Source organism: Teleopsis dalmanni, chromosome 2 (assembly GCF_002237135.1).
Source record: "Teleopsis dalmanni isolate 2A chromosome 2, ASM223713v2, whole genome shotgun sequence".
NCBI lineage: Eukaryota > Metazoa > Arthropoda > Insecta > Diptera > Diopsidae > Teleopsis > Teleopsis dalmanni.
The window spans coordinates 121,548,676-121,570,193 of NC_051847.1; the positions used below are offsets into that span (position 1 = coordinate 121,548,676).

Here is a 21,518-nt window from a genome sequence, read left to right on the forward strand (position 1 = left end):
TTGAAAATAGTTTGGCAGATAGACAAGGGCAACCCTTATATCAACCCTTATATGTAATCACCCATTTAACAATTAGTAAAATACCATAAACGAACTGTGATACAATTTTCTATAAATCAACATAGTTATATGCATATAGTGCTATTAGATCATATTTGTGAGAAAAGAGGAATCCCTTCAGAATGTTTCACAAACATAAACCACATATATACAAAACGAATATAAGATCGATTTTTATGTATGGATGTAAAACGATATCTGAACGAATTGACCTACGACAGCCCATTACTTTGCCCTGAATATACTTACAAAAATATTTGAATATATCTTTTATGATATAATTTCAAATTAAATATGTTAAATGAAAAATATAGTATTACAAGTCCAATGATGAATAAAGATAATAAAATATATGGTCATAATCTAAACTAAAAATTGAAAGTTTAAGCCGGTTTTTATAAAAACATACTTTATGTTAGCTTGTCTTATTATGTAAATCTATTCAAAATTAATGTACGAGTATTAAGTTATTTATCATGAGGAACGTCTTGATTTGAATATGAGCATTAAGTGCTTTGGAACCAAATCATTATAATTTTATTTATCATTGACATCTTCAGAGATCTCAAGATTGATCCGATCAAGAAATACTTAAGGGATAGAGCACTGAAATTATTTGCGAAAACTGACAGACCTACCAACACCTCGTTATCAAATCTCAGAATGGTTACAGGCTCCTCGGAGAGGTATGTAGATCTGAGGTCAATTATTGTTTAGTCTAATGAAGTGATAAATAATAATCCAGTCAAGGCGTAAAGAGGGGTTTTGAAGATACCTCGAGTTAAGAAAGAGTAAAAGTGCTCAAGTGCACTGGCTCAAATAGCTTCAACATAACTACAGTTAAAGTACAGTCTAAACATTTCTTCCAAGACTCCTTCATTCCTTAGAATATCTCACAACTACTTCCCAGTCAATGATCCCAAATTGTTAAACATAATTATACTAGTTGAACCGAAATGTACCATAAACAATACATGTATTTAAATTAAAAGTAGTTCAGATAATATATATATTATTTAATTTATGGATTTCTATAATAATATAACTTTTTATTATAAAATTGTTACTGAGAATTAATTTATAATTTAATAGACATACATGTATGTATATACACATATAAAAATTATTGTGTTTTAAATTAACTTTAATGTTAATTTGCTATAATTAAACAATAGTATACCCATATATGCAATTTTTTTAAAATTAAAATTCACTAAACCTTTAAAGTTGATTCTAAACATTATTTAATTTAATTTAAATAACAGAAATCTAAAAGTCTCTTAATCATTGTTTTAATATCAAAAATGCTTATGAAATGCTGTTATAAATAATAAAACGTATTAATTCAATTTATTAAATAAATTTTTGGCATTTAATATTTAAACCAATTCAATGAAAATTCTTTAAATTTAATTAAATTACGTTTAATAACGTATCTATTGCTACGTTATTAATTGAAAAAAGGGGAAGGACAAGTGTGCTTATAGAAATATTTTGTTTGATTTATTAAAAGCAATTAAACTTAGCAATAAAAATATAAAAAATATATAAAAAGTTAATGTTGAGTTCCCTTTTTGGTTAATTGTTGAAATATCCGTAATTAGTATTAAATTATCCCCTCTTTAGTTAAATTTCTATTATCAATAATAATAGTTTGTAAAAAGAAACAGTATTCAATGTATTTGAAGAAGAAATTAAATGTTAGGTGAATTAAAACAATTTTAATTTATAATAATTATTACTTTTTTATTACTTTTTTTTTGTGACATTACGTGAAAGAAAATTTAATAAGGAAAACACTTTTTTTTTATGTTGAAGCTATTTGAGCCAGTGCACTTGAGCACTTTCACTCTTTCCTAACTCAAGGTATTTTCAAAACCCCTCTTTACGCCTTGACTGGATTATTGTTTATCACTTCATCAGACTAAGCAATAATTGACCTTAGATCTACATACTTCCCCGAGGAGCATGTAACCATTCTGAGATTTGATAACGCGATGTTAGTAAATCTGCCAGTTTTCGCAAATAATTTCAGGGCTCTATCCTATATGTATTTTTTGATTGGATCAATCTTGAGGTCCCTGAGAATGTCTTTCGTTCTAATGTACCACGGCAGTTTGAAAAGTCTTCTTAAAACTTGGCTTTGTACAATTTCTAGCTGGTAAATAGTAGTGTTTGAAGCTTTGCTAAACGCTACACTTCCATATAGAAGTGACGGACAAATTATTTGGTTATATAACAGTTTCCTATTCTTAGCATTGAAATTTTCATTTCTGAATAGCGGTTGGAGGTAATGAAGAATATGGGCACAGCTAATTCTTTTCAGTGGAACATGTTTAAGCTATGTGAATCGTTTATCCAACGTGATGCCTAAATATTTAACGCTATCCTCCCATTTTTTTACCATGTCTCCCACTCTCATTCTCGACGGATTCTGTCTCCACTTAAGCGTTTTAAACAGAGCCTTCGTTCTTTCATTATTGGTTTTTATTTTCCATTTCTGGAATTACTCCCGAATGAGGTTTATATGCTCTTGAAATGTGTTGGTTATGTTGAGAGCACATTTATCTAAGTATAGCATACCTAGGGACCGAACTTTGGAATATCAGATATATACATGTTGTAGAGAGCGGAGGAATGTGGCGATTTTTAAAGCCTATTAGCATATCCCAAATAATTGAAAACTAACAAAATTATTCCAGGGCAACTAGGAATATTCGGAAAAAAATTTTGTTTGAACTAGCTAAACAAGGATCAAGCATGTTGACCAGAGAAACAAGTACTAATCTCATTAAAAGGTGATCAAAATAATTTTTAACAGTAACAGAACATAAATAGAAAACTACGATGGTCTTCGAAAAATCCAAACTAATACGACCAAGTTATAATTATCAAGAACAAAAATAATATAAAATAGAAGCAAAATCAAGGTGTAAACTTCTAGCTTGTTCCCGGTCAAAAATATATAAATTGCTAGACTTATTATACAAACTTAAGAATTGAAAAGAACCACAGATTGTCAATACATGTATGGATAGTAATTTACATTATCTATATTTATATATATTTATCTATATATGTTTATTATTATAATATATGTTATGTATATATCTACTATATTATCTATATTTATACTAGAACTAAAAAGTAAATGACTTATTTATTTTCTTTGTATTTGATGAAAATAAACTTTGATTATGTTGTGAATCTAGTCAAGACCTATTTTTCTATATCTCTTGTTGAAAAAGATCTGATGCAAACATCTCGACGCTTTATTTCAAACATCTGGTTACTTTATCTTACATTTAAAAATTGCTTAATAAGACAATAATGTGTCCAGATGATGAAAAGACATCCAACTTTATATATCTTCTTTTACGAAAAAAAGTATAAGCCTTTAAAACAAATTAAAGAGAATCTGTCGGTTTCCATAGATTCCAGCTTATACTTTTTTAGTGATTTTATTTAGCACTCGTTTTGTACTTATATGTTATGTTATATGTGTATGTTAATATAGAATTTGTCATCCACACATTAATTTTGGAAAACTGGTTGCAGAGCCAAACCAAAAACTTTAATAAATCTTTTGTCTTAACTTGTCTCTTCAATCGTGACTTTGAAGTTCTAATCTTACAACTTTCAAACGTTTATAGCACATTCATCACATTCATCACATTCATCATTCATCACATTTATTACAGCCTATACTACCAATAAGAAGCCTAATTGTTAACATTGAGCAGCAACTTTTATATATACCTAGCTAGTAAACACAACTAATTAACAGCTAAAGAAGTGCTGTTAACTGGCTTTTTGACTTTTGGTTATGCTAGTGTTTATATTTGCGATATATAAATTTTCTTCATAATTGCCATAAACTAAGTTTAGTAGAGCAATTAGATTTTTCAGCCCCTTAAATATTTTTTTTAATATAATTTTGTATAGTTTAAATAATTCTCCTTGATCTAAAAACTTTTCGTTTGCTATTGTTTTTTGAAAAACCCACATATATTTTAAATTGGCTATAAAATAGAACACATAAGCTTTTTCATTATCGAACTAAAAGCTTTGAAAACTGTTAATACTCTAAGACAGTTGATATTAACTTATAAAAAGTAATAAACTTTTACACACTTTCCTTTAAAAAATCCACATATTTGCGTAATAAATTTTACCCTAAAAGTGTGGAAAAGTTTTCATTACTTCATATAACATAGTTTATTTAAATCTTTAATGTCTTAATAAAGCTTTTGTGATATTTTAATAGCATTTAAAGAAATATTTTCAAAACAAAATTCTCAACGTTAACAGTAAAAATAGAAAGTGAAACAGCAAATTTCTCCACATTCTTTAATTTCATTTAAAACTTTCTCCGAACGAAACCAAATATTTCAAAACAAACTTTCAAAGACTCGAAGTAATTTGAGAAATTTGCGGAATTTGAGCAAAAATTACTGTGAAATACTCTGTGATAGATGCACTGGGAAGTTGAAATAAACTACCACAATTTAGTGCAGTTACTGCAGAGTTGAAGAAGGATATATAAGTGTATAAAATAATACAGAAAAATTAATATTTAAATATTACTTTAGTGCAGACTCGTATGATTGATAATGTTTCAAAACAGAGATTAGATTTAAAACAAACCACATGTGCTCTTTTGCGTGAAATAATGTAATAAATGTCACATGAGAAAGTAATTGAAAAAGAAAGTAGAAGGATATCAAAATATAAATAGATATTTAAATTATAAAATGCACATATCAAAAAAAATTTATATCATATTGAAGGTGTTACAATATAACAAAATCTAGGGAAGTTATAATAGATTGACTTCTTCATACTCGTAAAAGCCTGTCTGAGATACCTTGAACAGATATATTTGTATGCATAATAGATACTTTTTTAAAAATATATAAAACACAAAAAGGCTATGAGATATCATTTCTATTTTCCGTTTTCATTACAGCAAAATTTAAAATAGAATTTCAAGTAACGAAAAAGAAATTGATTGATAACAATTTAAAAAAAACCTTGAGACATCACAGAAAATAATAAAATAACTGAGAGTAATTTGTGCAGTATAATACCGTCCTCAAATCGTGTAATTTTTTTTTAATCTATGGTAAATTTGCTAACACACTCACCGATCTGTAAGTGGCGTAATTACTAAACGATCCGTACAACCCAAATATTCATTTTGGTACGTAAATGTTACATCTGTCACTGATATCCAAGTTTTGTCTAAATCTTCCTTAAAATAAAATCGACATTGCTTTAACCACTCAAAATCATTCGCCGACTTTATGTTCATGCGGCACTGAAAATAATTTTTAAAATTTCACACCTTTTCATATACACATATAAATTTCAATAAAACCTATTTCTATATTTAACCTAAAATTCATAAGTGTCAACTAACTAGAACTGCCTTACATATTATTCTTTTTACATTATTATTTCTTCAAGCCATATTATTCTCTTTTCTTTACAAATTAATCTATCGCTCCTAGTTTATTTCTCACATTATTCCAATAATTATTTTTAACTATCTTACTCACTTACTCATTTTGTGTCCCATACTTCGTCATTGGTACCCCCACTTATTTCTTAAATTTCCTTTTATATTCTTATCTCTTAGTTAGTTGTGGTGGATGGAGGACGAATCCTCCCCAATTAGCTAAAAAAGCTAATAACCCTCTATCTAGGGTAGTAGATAGAGGGTTAGCCTAAAACCAGCCAGAGGCATTAACACAGGTAAGAATCTGGGTAATGCTAATGCTGGAGATATCGCTAAGTGAGTTAAAGAAGGGGACCCCCAGAAGCTTAAACCTAGTTCTGACCAGACCTGTACAAAAACACATCAGGTGTTTTGGTGTCATTTCTTCAGGGGCTGGTACACACGCACTGCAAGTGGTACCACAGGAAAGGCCGACTCCAGCTCCATGTCGTTCTATGGACCAGTGTCCCATAAACACAGATATTAGCCTAGATACCTCAGATTTGTTTCTACAAATTTTCTTATCCTTTGCTTCCTCCCCTTTTTTTACTCTAACTTCATTGTAATATTTATAACTCATTTTATACCATTTTTATTTCTTTTCACAATTCATCTTGATATTCTTAAATGTTAAATTTTAGTTTTTCTCTTTCTCTTCCCTGTTTTCTTTTTCTTTTTTATTAAGTTTTACACGCAATACTTTAAAATCTTGTATATCTACTTCAGGTATAAAAGTGAAGCTTTTTATGACTCAAAGAATCTCTATTTTTTTTTTTTTCGTCTCATTACTTTTATGGTCTCTCATTTAAATTATATCTCTAAGTTTCTCTATCTTTCCCCTGCTCACTATAAAGCATTCTTTTGGTTTAACTTACTCATAATCCCCTTTTATTATATTTACCAAAATATCAAATATGTCCCGTTGATGTACGTGTATCGTTATTAACGTCTCGAAACTGGTGCGTTCCATTTTCGTCAAATTACGCGTTGTTTGATCTATAAGTGTATTAAGCATTTCTAAAAATTTATTATTTGTCTCTGACATGACTTTTCTCTCAACTCTGGCCTGCATCAGTGCCATTTCCGCGTCGCGTGTCCAAATCATTTGTATGCCAAGTAAACCAATTTGGGCTGGCACTTTCTCTAAAAAGCCCAACAAAGTAAAATTTGGATCATTAATAGTCGCATAAGCGGTTCTAATAATCGAGTGTAATGACTGCTGTGCTGTGACCAGTAATTGAGTAAGCCATGTCTCAACAGAACCCTCCGCACGTATAGCGCGATCAAGTTGTATAGTTTCGCCCTCGCTTGAAATAATTGCCATCATCTTATTATATTCAATATCGTGAAATTTCACTTTACGAGTATTATCAAAAATGGAGAGCAAATGATTTTGTATGGTGTGTGAGTCTGATGCTTGACCCAATATTTCCAATAGTGCTGGATCCGATACAAAAAAGAAACGTGGAAACATCATACGTTTGCGCTCCAAATATCCACTTAACGATTTTTGACAAATTTCAAGTTGCTCCTGTAGATGTGGTAATAATTGTTTAAGTAAATCATCGCCGACACAACATGCCACGACGCCTGGCGTCTCATGTGCACGTTGCATTATTTTTTGCCAAGATTTATCAATTTTAGAGAAACGTTTGGCTTCTTTCGGTAATTGTTTAGCTATATCACCGCCTACAAATACAGCCTCTAAATATACCCACATATTTTGCACAAGCAACCAACGTTCAAGTATCTCATTCGAGTTAGATAAATCAAAGACCCATTGTTGGATTTGTTTGCGAAATGGTGCATTATAACGATTTGACAGCAATGAACCCAAAACCATTAAACTATCTTCCAATTGACCTATAGTTTCAGCAGTTGTATCACCTCGTAACAATAGTTCGCCACGATTATTGAAACTCATAAACTGCAGCTCATGTACTGACCATTCATTAGTCACTTGTTTTAGCTTAGCTTCAATATCTTTCTCTTTCATAGCACTTATGCATATATCCTCAATATCCTCCTTGTGCTTAAGTAGTGGAGCTTCAAGTATATTCTTTAACGAGAATCCTTCAGAATCAAATTCAAATATATACTGTGTAACATCCATAATCCGCTGCCAATGCCGTGGTTTCATTGCTTTGTTCGCCATAAGCTCAAGCAATGGGCACATGTCGTTGAAATCATCAATAGTTTTCTTAAGCGCGTGGAAAGCAGGCCACTCTTTCAAACCTTTAGGCAGTTTTCTACAACGATTTTGGAACTCCATTAGTTCATTGTTAATCTCTTCAATATCAACTTCATTCCAAGGTATGTCATAGTAACTGCTAACACGATCAATAACATCATTATAGAGTTTATATAATTTTTGTAATAGATTAAGTTCTTTGCGTATTTGACCGAGTTCAGGATAATCTGTTTGCGGTAAGCCGAATAATTCCTCACCACTCTGATAGGCTTGCAGACGGCGCCACATACCCTCAAACCGATTTTGAAATAGTATTAGACGATCGGAAGCTTCACGTGGTGTTAGACCCGCCTGCATTGGACCAGCTGTACGATATTCATTAACATAATCAATCTTATCTTGTTTAAATTTAGAAAGATTATTCTTCAAATCATCCTGGAAAGATGGCTGCATTTCAAGCAATTTAACTTGAGCTTGTAGCGCACATGACAACAGATTTTGAAAAGTTGCACGTAAATTATCTACCAAATCGAACTGTTCACGTTCAACTTGTATATCATATCGGGTAAGCACATTAAAAGCTTCCTATGGTAACATCAACAGAGATATTAATAACTTATTATTTGCATAAATTTATGTACTTACTTCAATAGGGTCTATACGTAATTCCATATCAACTTCTTGTTCTCTTATCTTACTTAGAGTTTCCATAATCATGCGCACGTCGTCCAAGTCACGTATTGGACGATCTAGTTTACGATCCATTTCATTTATGACAGCATACACATAGTCCATTTCTTTCTTATATTTCTTCTTCATGGCCTGACCAATTTTATGTGTACATGCTTTATATGTAATAGAAACAAGAGTGTAGATATAAAATAACTGCAGATTAATGGCAATGTTAAGAGGTGCAAAAGTGCTAAACAAATTAAGTGCTTTAAATATTATATAGTTGCACTTAAGAATCTATAACTTAAAATTAAAAATATCTATCACTAGGACTACAGAAATTTGGATAATAAAATTATAATTAATAATATATTATATTATAATGTTTTAATAATTTATGGAAATTATCTACGAGTATCATGATATATAAAAATTTATAAGCAGTTAGTTATAAGCAGAAGTTGCTCTGCAAATGATGTGTTGGAAAATATATGTGTAACTAGAAAAAAATAGATTAGTACAGTCAAACTTCCATAACTCGAACTTCTATAACTTGAATTTTCTACAACTCAAACTAAATAGAGTACAACAGGCTTTAGAGAGCAAATAACATATAATTGCAAAAAATTCTGTAACTCGAAGTCTCCATAAATCGAACCTTTTCTTTGCAAAATGGTACTTCGCATTATAGTAGTTTAACTTTACATAACTTTAACATCATAGGTCTCTGCGAATGTATTTCAGAGACGCTTCAAAAAAGTGTGGATCTATCTACAGGAAATTTTCTATATTTTCGAGAAAAACTTTCTACAGTAAAGTACAGTATCAAAAAGACTTTTGTTTTATTAAAAATTTTGGTGCATAACTATTCAACTGAGTTTCATAACAATTGGTTGCAGAAACATGTTTAGTGCACTTCATAAATTTACTAAATCTTTTAAATTTTAAAGATATTTGAAATTATCTTTATTTATCAACTACTCAAAACCAAGAGAATGCAAAAAAAAAATATTCTTCATCTACATTAAACATTAAGTGAATAATTGGCAATAAAGTGAACTCATCGATAAAATTGAATTGGAAATGTCTGTAAATTATTTTAACACTAAATAAACGTTATTTACACTCCAAATTAATAATTTACAAAAGATTACACAAAGTCATGCAATTCAAAAATGCGAGTATTTCAAAAAACAAACAATCGGATTATTCATGTTTTAGTTAAGTACAATGAACCAGATACCAGATATTTACATAGATTGGTTGAGTGCGCAGATGCTTACATTTTATTTCGATAGCCAAACCATATTTGAGACGTTCATTGGAAACAGCTATGCATTGTCCAAACACCTCCATGTCAGGTTCAATTAATAAATTAGCATCCAAATCAGATAAGGAACGTAAAGTGGTCTCAAATTCTTGCAAGCCAAATTCCATAAGCTGACGAGTGGTTCTTTCATTTTTCCACAGGAAGTGATATGGTTTCCAACGTTTTACATATGTTTGTATATCAGGTTTTATATTTTTGATACAATTCGAGAGTTGATTAAGGGTTTTTGCGACTTCCTTGTTATCCATTATAGCAGAATAGAATGACTTCAACATGTGCGGCATTTGCGGACGTTCTTCTGAGGCTAAGCAATATAATTTCCGCCTTCGTGACCGAGCGTTATTTTCATTACTGCGGTTACGACCAACGCGAGGTTGAGGCGTAATGGAAACTTGCTGGTAATTGAAAATTTTATAATTAAGTTAAATATCACTAGAATTATACTTTACAAATAAATTAAAAATAAAAATATTATCTAGATTTAAGTCATATCTGCAATATGTATAGGAGAAGTTGTAGAAAACTGTGGTTTGTTTAAAAAGGTCATATTTCCATATTTCCCCATATGTACCATATTCGACCAATTTTATTTAATTTAATTTAAATAATTAATTAAATTTAATTGTCATTAAATAGAATTACTATGAAGTTGTGTGTTTTATCTGTCATAATAGAACCTGAAATTTTTTGTGAGTATATTTATAGCATGTTATTCGATATATCGAACATATACTTCTTGCAAAATCATGGCTTGATGCAAAAGACCTAAAGAAATCCAAACAAGTCAATCGGTTCAATCGCTATATTATATGTAGATTGTTATCACTGACGTCTTAACTTTACATGCAGCTACTATCTTATAAAGATTGAATTGAAAGATAATAATACCTGCAGATTCTGTAAAACGCAAAATAAAATATTCACACATTTTATATGCTCTCCTGCGATTATCACATAATGGATCCAATATTTCTATCTAGTTCTAATTGAACCGAATGAGATCGGAAATCTTGAACAAATATATATTGTTGATTCATTAGTAACTTTTATAAAGTTAAAAGACTTTCTTCAAATTTACATTTTATTGTCTTTTTTAAAGAGAATGTCAAGAATTTATTATTTTTTATTATTTTACTGCAGTAAGTCAAATATATATTTGAACCTATAAAAGTAGAAACACATGAACCTATAAAAGTAAAAACATAGAAACACATTAAATGAAAATTTGAAGAGCCTTTAAAACTTACAAGTGTTCCGACTTTTTTATAGAAAGAAAAAAATAAAATCTTTATATGGTACACAACACCTAAAAGTCTTATAATGATCTATGGACTTTAAATAGATCAATTTCTATATAGTTCAATTTGTACTAAAAAAAATCTATGATCGCAAAAAGTGGAAGATATGTCTATATTAGATTTCGAGCGAAATTATAAATATTTCTTAATATGCACCATTATCAATCATAATCAATGTCCATATGAATAGTAGCACTATGTATTAAGTTATACAAGATCATTACAAAAGAATACCTCAAAATAAAATGCTTTAATCTGGCTATATCAAATGATCTATTATTAATATTTAGACAAAAGTAATTTACTAAAACGCATTATAAATATTATTATTCTTATAATAAAATATGTCGAATTTTTAATAAAACATTGCTATTTCAAAATTTCCATCTAGGTCCACCCAAAAAAATGGAAAATCTAATATTAGTAATTATTTCATGGATATAAACACAAACCTTCTTATTCAATATTTCAACTGCATAAAATCACCTGTTTAACCTGCAATTGTGGTATTAACGAACTTTACATTAAAGTTAAAGCCATAAATTATAAAATTAATCCGCACTAAATTTAAACCTTGCACTATAATGCTTCTCCATAACTACTTTCAAAATTCAAAGTCTGTTTTATAACATGTATTTTGTCTTTTTTTAACATATGTTATAAAACAGCAGCCGGGAAAACTTTAGACGTAGTCGATTAATATAACCACAATACCAATAAAAACGTTGGTGTACAATCTCGAATATCTATATAAAATGAAGCTGATAAAAATCAATTGAGTTAAAACCCTAACATCCTATTCATTAACCAGCGATTGTAAAATATTTGGCACCCAAATAGAGTGTTTAAAAATTTTTTTATACACAGGTGTTACATGTTGAAATGTAATATAAGCATTCTTTAATACATATATTCTATTGATAAGTTTGGACTTACCGGATTTTCTTTACCACTAGTCCACTGTGCTACACCTTTGGCAATGCTCGTTATAGTTTTACCCGCAGTTATAAGTATATCTTGAAGTTCATCCAAATTGGGTCTAATAACAACGTTCGGTATACGAAGATGTGCAGATAATGCAAAAATCGGTTTCTTGGGAGTCAAATCGTTCTCATCTGAGATGAAGCGGCGACGAATCGTATCCAATGCAGCTCTTATTACTTTAATGAGCACATCAATCACTTTACGACTGTAATAGCGGCGCATTTCAACAACTGCATTACAGACCATGTCCTGAAATATGTTTGAGAAAGTAGAATATATATTAAAACTAATATTAAAAGTCAATTTTCTTCAAAGCGTGTGCCAACCTGCATTCCCTTTGGCAGACTTTCAGTTGTGGATAAAAGTGTCAGTGGGTTTTCAAAGCAAGACCACAAAATGCTCCAGTCCTGTTGCTGGTTGGTGTTGCCACCACCACTACCAGCGCCACCACCACTACCACCACCAGCGACACCATTAGTCGCTGCAGCAGCTGCACTTGTGCCAGCGCGTGCACTTTCTTCACCTTTTCTTGCAGAAGTTTGTTGTTCTTTCGGCGAAGCTGTAATAACATTTGTGAATAATTAACTTACTTGCAGTTTATGTTACTAATAAAATCTACACTAACTACAAGCAATTACCATCAAACAAGGTAACAATATCATCACCAGCGATTTCCTTGAATTTTTCCGTTGCCTTATCGACCAAATTCAGAACTTCTTCAACGGCTTCAGACACCATTTGGCTCTTGCGATTTAATTCGATTGCCGCTTGTCTATGATAACAAAATGTAAATAATGAAAATATTTGCGTAGTGCAAAGTGTATCGTAAAGTGATGAAAGCAAAAACTCTCAAGTCCAAAAATATTTAATAGAATTCGCCAATTTATTTTGAAAAAACGTTGAAGTTAAAATAATAAATATTAAAAGGATAAATGGCAGCAGACAACGATCAATGTAGATAAATTGAGGAAATTTATTTTCAACTGCAGTTGACTACAAAGTGAATTCCCTGACAACAACTATTACCCTCTCTGCTCCTACCAGAATTCATTTCGCCTTCAGTTTGGCGTTTTATGAAGTTTTTTGCCTCCAGTAAACATTAAACGGAAGATAGCTTTTAAAGCAATTAGCAAATTCCACAAGTTGTGCAAGCAGCTGTTTTCTCCATTGCGGATGTACATGTTACTTGTCCATGCTAATTGCTTTGAAGAGCCACTTATTAGTTACGTTTCATTATGGATAGCGAGCTTTGTTGACAGGCAGTGCAAAACGACTTGATAAGAGGTATATTAAGAAGCTCGATTATCTAGTTAATTCAAAAGAAATTCCTTTAAATGCGAAACCAGTAAATTCATTTTTTATTTTTTGAGTTGCCAAAGAAAATAAATATTTGAGAAAACAATAATATTTCCATGAAATTAAACCATGTCATTAAGAAACAACTTTAATCAATTTCTTATTCATCTGTATATCTCATATATTTTGTTTCTTATATGAACTTTCAAATACATATTGTATAAATAAATAAATTTTATTATTATAACCGCCAACACCCAGAAAGGGAGAGGCAGTTTAAGAAAAAAAATGAAAAACACAAACTTTGAAAACAATCTACATGTCATAATAATCTAAAGTACAGTATATGAACTAAATGGTGTCAGTTCTTAACAATTAACTCCGACGGTAAATCTTATTTTATTTTGCCTAGAATTGCCCTGAAGCAGCAAGTTAAGCACAAATTAGCAAAGCTATAAATATTTTCAAATACAGTAAAATTTGCAAAAATATGTCAAGAAACTATAAGCCCACATCAAATAGCCCCGCCATAAGTGAAATCTAAACTTGCCTTGTTGTTTATCATTATTGTCGTTACTACACTTTTTCTTCTAATCTTTTCACTTCTTCCAGCATATAATCATTCCATATATTCATAGAACATATACCTCTCTATTATTCCCAACTCAATTATATATATAAGTTAGGGCCGGTAAAATGACAAATACTTATTATAGTTATAATGGACTTATAATGGTAGTCCATTATAAGTCCATTGTAAGATAAATTTAAAATATCATTTTAGTAGTTTTAAGATTTAAATACTTATTGGTAATCTCTACCAAGAAGATTCAATAAACATTTTTAATATATAAAAAAAAGCTTCCTTACACCGAAAATAGAAAATCGTGTCCAATTTAACATATTCAATAAATAACAGCCATGATGATTTAAATCAGTACCGCTCAATCCAAGATAACATAACAGTAAAATATTCATGTGCATTACAAGAACCATATTGGAACGCCAATACAATAAGAAAAAACACTAGTACTTTCAGCTGCAATCAAAAAAATTTTGAAATAAAAACTTTTCTCCTCGACAACCTATAAAAATTATAAAGATGAAAAATTTATTACATTCAAATCATTACGAATTTACAAATCTTGATTGAAACCTATGTAAGATTAGTAAATCGACTTTTGAACACAACCAAAGATTCAGTCTATCTACCCACTAATTTGAAACACTTTCACAGCCCTGATTTTAAATACAACTATAAATAGGTATAATCATGTATCACAATACCTATTGAAGTGTGATTATGTTGAATACTAATTGATTACTTGAGTATCTCTGAATTATGAAACCTAAAATACTCACATATTAGAGTATGAAAAATATATAATTTCCAATAAAGAGGTTTTCGAAAAATAGTGAACTATAATAACAAAAATTCTTTTTTATATTATTTTAATAATTTGAATTTTTGGCTGCCCACACAAAATACCCATCATCAGTGGTCTTGTAATTCTTGTATTTAATTATTCGTAAATAATTTTTTTTGAGACTACAAGTGCCAGGAATCGAACTCGTGTCCTGTCAAATTTGAAGCTCAGAGTCAGCTCTCCTCAACCAACTGACCCAAAGCCGTACTTGATTTTTATGTTCGCATATTTTTCTGGAGTTTTGTGTCCTGCCAAATTTGAAGCTAAAAGTCGGCTCTCCTTAACCAACTGACCCAAAGCGGTACTTGACTTTTATGTTCGCACATTTGTTTGAAGTTTTGTTAATTTGCAGTAAAAGTTTTATTAACAAATTCACTTGCTGTGTTTATATTAGAACGAAATCATAAACAAGCTGTAGAATAATTAAATTAATTAATCATATTTTTATTTTTAATTGTTAAATTTTAATACTATTCTGTTTGTAGAGGCATTACTTGTTGCATGATTTATATATTCTTTCTTATGTATAGAACCTAATCTAGGGAAGTAATGCTGAGAAAGTCATGCTATTGTTACTCCACGATTCGCACGGACGAAACCAATATTTAGCGAATATAAGTTGTAATTTAACGTCATTTTTAATACGGAAGTGACCATTACATTTAATAGAAAATAGTATATTTCGTAAAGAGGTTTTCGAAATAAAGGTTTTCAATAAGAGTTTCCAATAAAATTCAAAAGTGATCAAAAGCAGTATATATTTGAATGAAAGTCGAGTGAGAATCACTTGTTTAAGTTATAGAAATAGTGTATGTGAAAAAATATGTGTGTTACCATTTGAGAATGTTTAATGGGTTTATTCGTGTTAATAAGATTTGAACTTGGTATTGTAATATTTGGAATTATGTCATAACTTTTGGTATATAGGTATTATTATGTTGTTGTTATTATGTTGAAATGAGGCTGCCGAAACTGAGAAATAATATTATCAAATTATTTCAAACTCTTCATTCCAATTAAAGTTGACCTGGAAATGCTTTCTACTTCTCAATACTTTAGCATCAAGGATCTATGTAATTCTTATGTGGGTACCAGGACATAAGGGGCAATGAAATGGCAGATTCCATAGCAATGAAGGGTGCATGTACTCCTTTCATTGGTCCAAAGCCCTTCTGCCAGGTAACAAATAGCTTCACAAATAACTTAATATGTGATTGGGAGAAACAAAATCTACTTAAACACTGGACATCCGAAACAGGCATGCGGCAGTCAAGAAGATTCATTGATCCTGAAAACCTCAGGATCAGGAGTTAACGCTATCCTTAACCTTAGCAGAAACGATATTAAACTCTACACTGAACTTCTTATAGGACACTTTAGACTCAATTACCATACGAAAAATATAGGTATGGTAGAAAATGATTCATGTCGACTCTGTCATGGGGAAAAGGAAACAACAGAACATGTTCTATGCAACTGCCCAGCGGCAGCAAGACGTAGACTTGACTACTTTGGAAGCAGCATCTTGGTCCCTAATCAAATAGGTAAAATTAAGCGCACAGCAATAACGAAATTTATAAATTGTCTAGAATTATTTTAGTTGGGCTTTTAGGCGCACAATTGATCTTTTAGGTCGGAGTGTATTCATAACCTATTATTTAATAATAATAATTATAAACTTTCAAATTTATAAATTATCAAATCAAATAGTATTTGAAATGTCTTTAACTCTTAATGGTATGCGACTAAACCCAATCACCAATCGACAAATTCCTAACACTATAGCTTAAATGGATTAATTTTCTTTAATTAGAATAGCCCCAAAGTGAAAGAGGAAGAGAAAACAAAAAAGAAGAGAAGAAAATACCACTCGTATTCTTTATAGAAACGAAAACATGAATAATTATTGGAATCCTAACTTAGATTGGATTCTTCATGTATACAAGAAAAAATAGCATTAGCTTTATATGTTATGATGATAATATACAACAATCAGCAGTTATGCTTTATTGACACTTTTTACTATAAAAAATAATTAAAAAAAACTTTTTACTAAAATGAAATTCACCTGCATGCTTCTTCATTTTTTTCTAAAAATTCTTCCACAGTCCAGATTTCATCATCTACGGATGTAAAAGTTTATTTTAAAAATAAAAAAAACAATTAGACAATGATAAACACTATTCTATACGGCCACATAGTTATAAAACTATGTCCTGCCCAAGTCCTTCCTGCACATCCAAGGTCATTACCAAGTGTGAATGCTCCTGCAAAGTTAATAAATATATAATAATAAAGTAGATACAGACCTGCTGGTAATATCTGCAGTGAGACATCCTGCATCCACATGAGTACATTTAGTATGCGATTGGAGTAAATGTCGTGCACTCGTGCGACAAGTACATCAAAAGTTTCAATTGCCTGCTTGCAGCGTTCATAGAATTGTGTCCAGTTTTGATTCGTCCACTTGAGCATAAATCAATGGAAGTAATAGCACAAACAGAAAACAAGCATACAATTTCATTAGATAAAGTTTTGCCTTGTTAAATGCGCCACGTACAAGCAACTAATTCAATTAACAACTTACATTGATTGTGTGTAGGCCAGGTTTTAGCATAGCCGTCAGACGTACCAATTGTGGTAAGAACAATGGGCGCACTTCTAACTTTACTCCGCGTACAGTTGTCAAAAACATTTTGATAAGATTCTGTTAATGATAAATGGAATGAAAAAATTTGCCACGAACTCCCACGTATAAGTCTTGTATTGGTTATTGTGTTTGGTTTGCTTACATTTAATGAATCCTGTATAGTATTAAAGTATTCTTGACGGCTCATTAGTGTAGCAGCAACAATGGGTAGCTCTATTTCTAATTTTGCCAACATTTTTGCTTCACGTATAAGTAAAGGTATTGTCGGATGTAAATTGACGAAAAGACGGTCCCCCTGCAGACCTAGCAAAGGCTGTAAGAGACAAGCATCAGCCACGCTTACCTAAAACCAAGTTTATTTTCAGCAACCAGTTCTACCAAACTTAAAAACCAATTATAAATTTTTTACTAACATCTTGATCCAGCCATATCGAGATTATTTCCTCTTCATATTCGTCTAATACGCCTACTACATAATTATAACGATTTTCTAAATCTTTTGTCTGTGGTAATTTACTAAGTACAGGATGCTCTGTCACTGCTATCATTAATTCTGTTATATGTGAGTCTAACGCTCTTGACCACTGTATACGTCCTGCTATTGGTGGAAAGTTTCTAGCTAAAGGTGGATCATCCCGTTGTCTTTTAAACATTTTTATTACCCGATCCACTTGCTTATCTACATATTTAATAATACGCGTATATTTTTCATCCATTTTTGTGAGTGGAATTTTTTCACTCACTTTTTCGAACCGTATTAAGAATCGTATGCATTGAGGCGTTTCCCAAACTGTATCAAAATTTGTTTCGATTAGTGTAGCTATAGTATCTTTAAGAGTATCAGTTTTAGACATAAAACGTTCAAAATCGTCATTAAATTCAATATTTCGATGATCTAAGTAATCATATTTTTTTGAGACAATATCTTTTTTAGCTTCTTCAAAATGATTAGAAGCCTCTTCGAGTGCTTCACCTAACAACAAACCTTCTAAGCGTCGCTCAAACAAGTGATTATAGTCATCTATCAGGTTAAACATGGACATAATTTTTGATAGGCGTTCACAAAATATATCAAATTTGCCGAAAACGAAATTTTCAGAAAAACCAAAAGGTGTTTGATTTGGTAGAAAAGGTTGTTCTCTAACACTGTAGTAGGTTTCGTGGTATATATGATTTAGTTTAATGCAATTGCTTAACTTGGTACGTATATTGTAGCGATCCTGCGACCAAATGGTCTCTTTGCAACGACATGTAATATATAGTTTACACGTTTCTATCATTTGATTAGTAATCTGAGGAGACATACAAACAAAAGTACGGGGTATGAAATATTGTATAATAATTATTAACGTAATAAATACTTAATTTTTATAAGTGTGTATAATAAAGTTATAACAATAGTAATAATATAATTATAGTAAAAGTAAAAATACTTTTTAAAACCGTGTGCAAGTTCGAGTAAATTGAGGTAAAATAAATTGAAAATTCCTAAGAAGTTTTTGCACTTCACTTATGTAAATATTTTTTTATTTATTTATTGCACTTACTTATTATATTTGGTTAAAAGTTTTCAAATTTATTTATTTATTAGATATCTTATAAAATTTTCACAATGGTAACACCTAACTTACCTAATTTTTATCTAATTTACCCTACTCGAAATTCTGGGAAATACCAACATCACTGCCATACCGACATAATTGACTATTTCCCTCAATTTACCATCAATTTACTCAAATTCGAACACGGCCTAAATAATTTAAATAAATTAAACAATATTTCCCAGCACACCACATACAACTTATTTAGTTCTATTATTAAATTAAATAGACTACCACTTCATTGTTTAGGTTAGAATTTGCTGGCACCAAAATTCCACGCACAAACTCCTAGGTTCTTACCCATGGCAAACTCAATAGTTATCAAGGGCAGACCTGTTGCCCTTCTTGATTCACAATAATTAGCTTAAATTCTCTGCGAATTTAAGAGTTATAGCTACATCATATTTGGTCACATTCTGGATATTGTGCCATTGGGTTATAATAAAACATTTCATTCGTATCTTTGGTAAAGCACCCAGAATATATTCTAAAGTCTTACTAGTTCCAGGCTTATTATTGTTGTCATCGACTATGCTCATACGATAAGTATGTGCCGTTATTTACATTAATACTTAAAATTTTAATTTTGAATAATAAGCAATGCACTTATTTTCTAGAATATAATGTATTTACAACACTAATCAGCTGTGTCTCGAGTTTACTTGAAATTACTAGAATAAATTTCTCAAGGGAGTTTAAATTTAATTTTGTGCAGTAAAAAATAACTCACTTCATTCTCACAAACTTTTTCATTTTACAGTACATTCACACTGTTTCATTAAGGCGCTTACTCATTTATATTAATGAGTGAACGTTCACATTAAAATGAGATCATTTATGCAGCTGATAGAACTTTTATTAACTTGTATAAACATAACTTAATAATATATCACACAAAAAAATTACATATATAATGATATATAAAATAATTTATATACATTTTCAATTAATAAAACAACGATTTTATTAAACACTTACTTTCTCAGTGTCACATTTTGCATATAAAACATATGACACATAAGTATATCAAATTTTAATCATATCCCTTGTAGGAAATTTATTTGTATGGGTTGCATTCTATAGTTTTTGCCTTTAATGATCTGATATATTGATAATGAACTCATTTTTATGAAAGTTCTTTGTATGGTAAATTATCCTCATTTGTGACTATAAAGCATGAAATAGACCAGTGATGTATGGCTAATGTTTATGCGGCCCGTGACTTGTTTTTAATGTACTACAATTACGCAAATTTTCTTTTGGTGTACTGATAAAACTATATTATTTTGTTATTATGATATACCAAATAAATTAATTTATATTGATAAATTCAACTTTAAAACCGTTTTTTATTTTTGTCGAAAATAACTATGAACGCATGTATTTGTGTCTGCGGCCCTCCAATCCGTACAGTGATTTGTATTGGCCCGCGATCGCATCTGGTCTGCACAGACCTGATATAGACGATGCTACATGTATGCAAACCAGGTATGTCGAGCTACCATATCACACTGTGTATATTCAAGTTTCTGTGTATATTCAAATTTCGGTCTGCAGACATGTATGCGGTAAGATTACACCTTGTGTCAAAGTGTATAGCAAAGCGCATACTTCGTCTGCTTACTTAGGTCGTGTGCGAGTTAGGCTAAGTTGCGTTCTAAATGAGGGAAATTCTAAGTTGTGTCGATAATGTATTGATGTGTCGATACGTGTTGATAAATGGCAAAATCTGTGCAGTGCAAAAAATCCCAAAAAAACTCCCATTTGGTTTAGCATCAACTTAGCCTAACTCGCACACGACCTTAGTGAGCATAAAGCATAAGTTGATGCTGAGATTTTTTGCACTCCACACATTTAGCCATTTATCAACACGTATCGACACAACACTACATTATCGGCACAACTTAGAATTTCCCTCATTTAGAACGCAACTTGACCTAACTCGCACACGTCTTACATTTCCCTGTATATATGTATATATAAACATCAAATAACAAACATATAACAAACGTCTGTTATAAACGAATCTTTACTTTCGACTTAAAACTAAGCTACATTCCTTAAAGTTAAGCGTTGCTTCCATTTGTGCTGTTTGTTAAAATTGCTTAGTTAGCAATTTTATTTGAATTCTTTTTATATTCTGTGCAACAGTAGTGTGTATATTTATGATTATAATGCATAATTGGTTAAATTCAAAATAAGTTTCAAATAACAGCATTAAAAGTAACAACAAATATAATAAATAATAGAGACAAACTGTTATGGTAAATTTAGGGGTTCGGTGCATTCGTCACTTATATATACAAAGTATTTATAAAAAGACATATAACAATTTAAATATAAATAAATATTATAAATAAAATATTTATAAATTTATATTTTCATGTAATAACTTATATAAAAATAAAATTTAAAACATATAAATATTGAGGTCGACACTAATACAAACATTCTAAAATATTTAAACATGGATAATTACTTTATATATAAATTAATTTTATGTATATTT

General features: G+C 30.4%; 1 protein-coding gene across 1 annotated transcript in view; it reads right to left on the reverse strand.

The window, feature by feature from the left end:
- LOC119675603 (dynein heavy chain 5, axonemal-like) overlaps positions 1-18,246 on the reverse strand; it is a 73,589-nt gene extending 55,343 nt beyond the window's left edge. The window contains exons 1-12 of the mRNA XM_038086809.1: positions 17,822-18,246; positions 17,551-17,751; positions 17,346-17,465; positions 17,068-17,224; positions 16,827-16,881; positions 12,674-12,807; positions 12,362-12,594; positions 11,988-12,284; positions 9,707-10,148; positions 8,397-8,596; positions 6,462-8,336; positions 5,208-5,380 (exon numbers count right to left, since the gene is read on the reverse strand). Coding sequence (XP_037942737.1) covers positions 5,208-5,380; positions 6,462-8,336; positions 8,397-8,596; positions 9,707-10,148; positions 11,988-12,284; positions 12,362-12,594; positions 12,674-12,807; positions 16,827-16,881; positions 17,068-17,224; positions 17,346-17,465; positions 17,551-17,751; positions 17,822-18,124 — 4,190 coding nt within the window. The 5' untranslated portion in view covers positions 18,125-18,246. The remainder of the gene's footprint in view (positions 1-5,207; positions 5,381-6,461; positions 8,337-8,396; positions 8,597-9,706; positions 10,149-11,987; positions 12,285-12,361; positions 12,595-12,673; positions 12,808-16,826; positions 16,882-17,067; positions 17,225-17,345; positions 17,466-17,550; positions 17,752-17,821) is intronic.
- Positions 18,247-21,518: the final 3,272 nt, after the last annotated feature.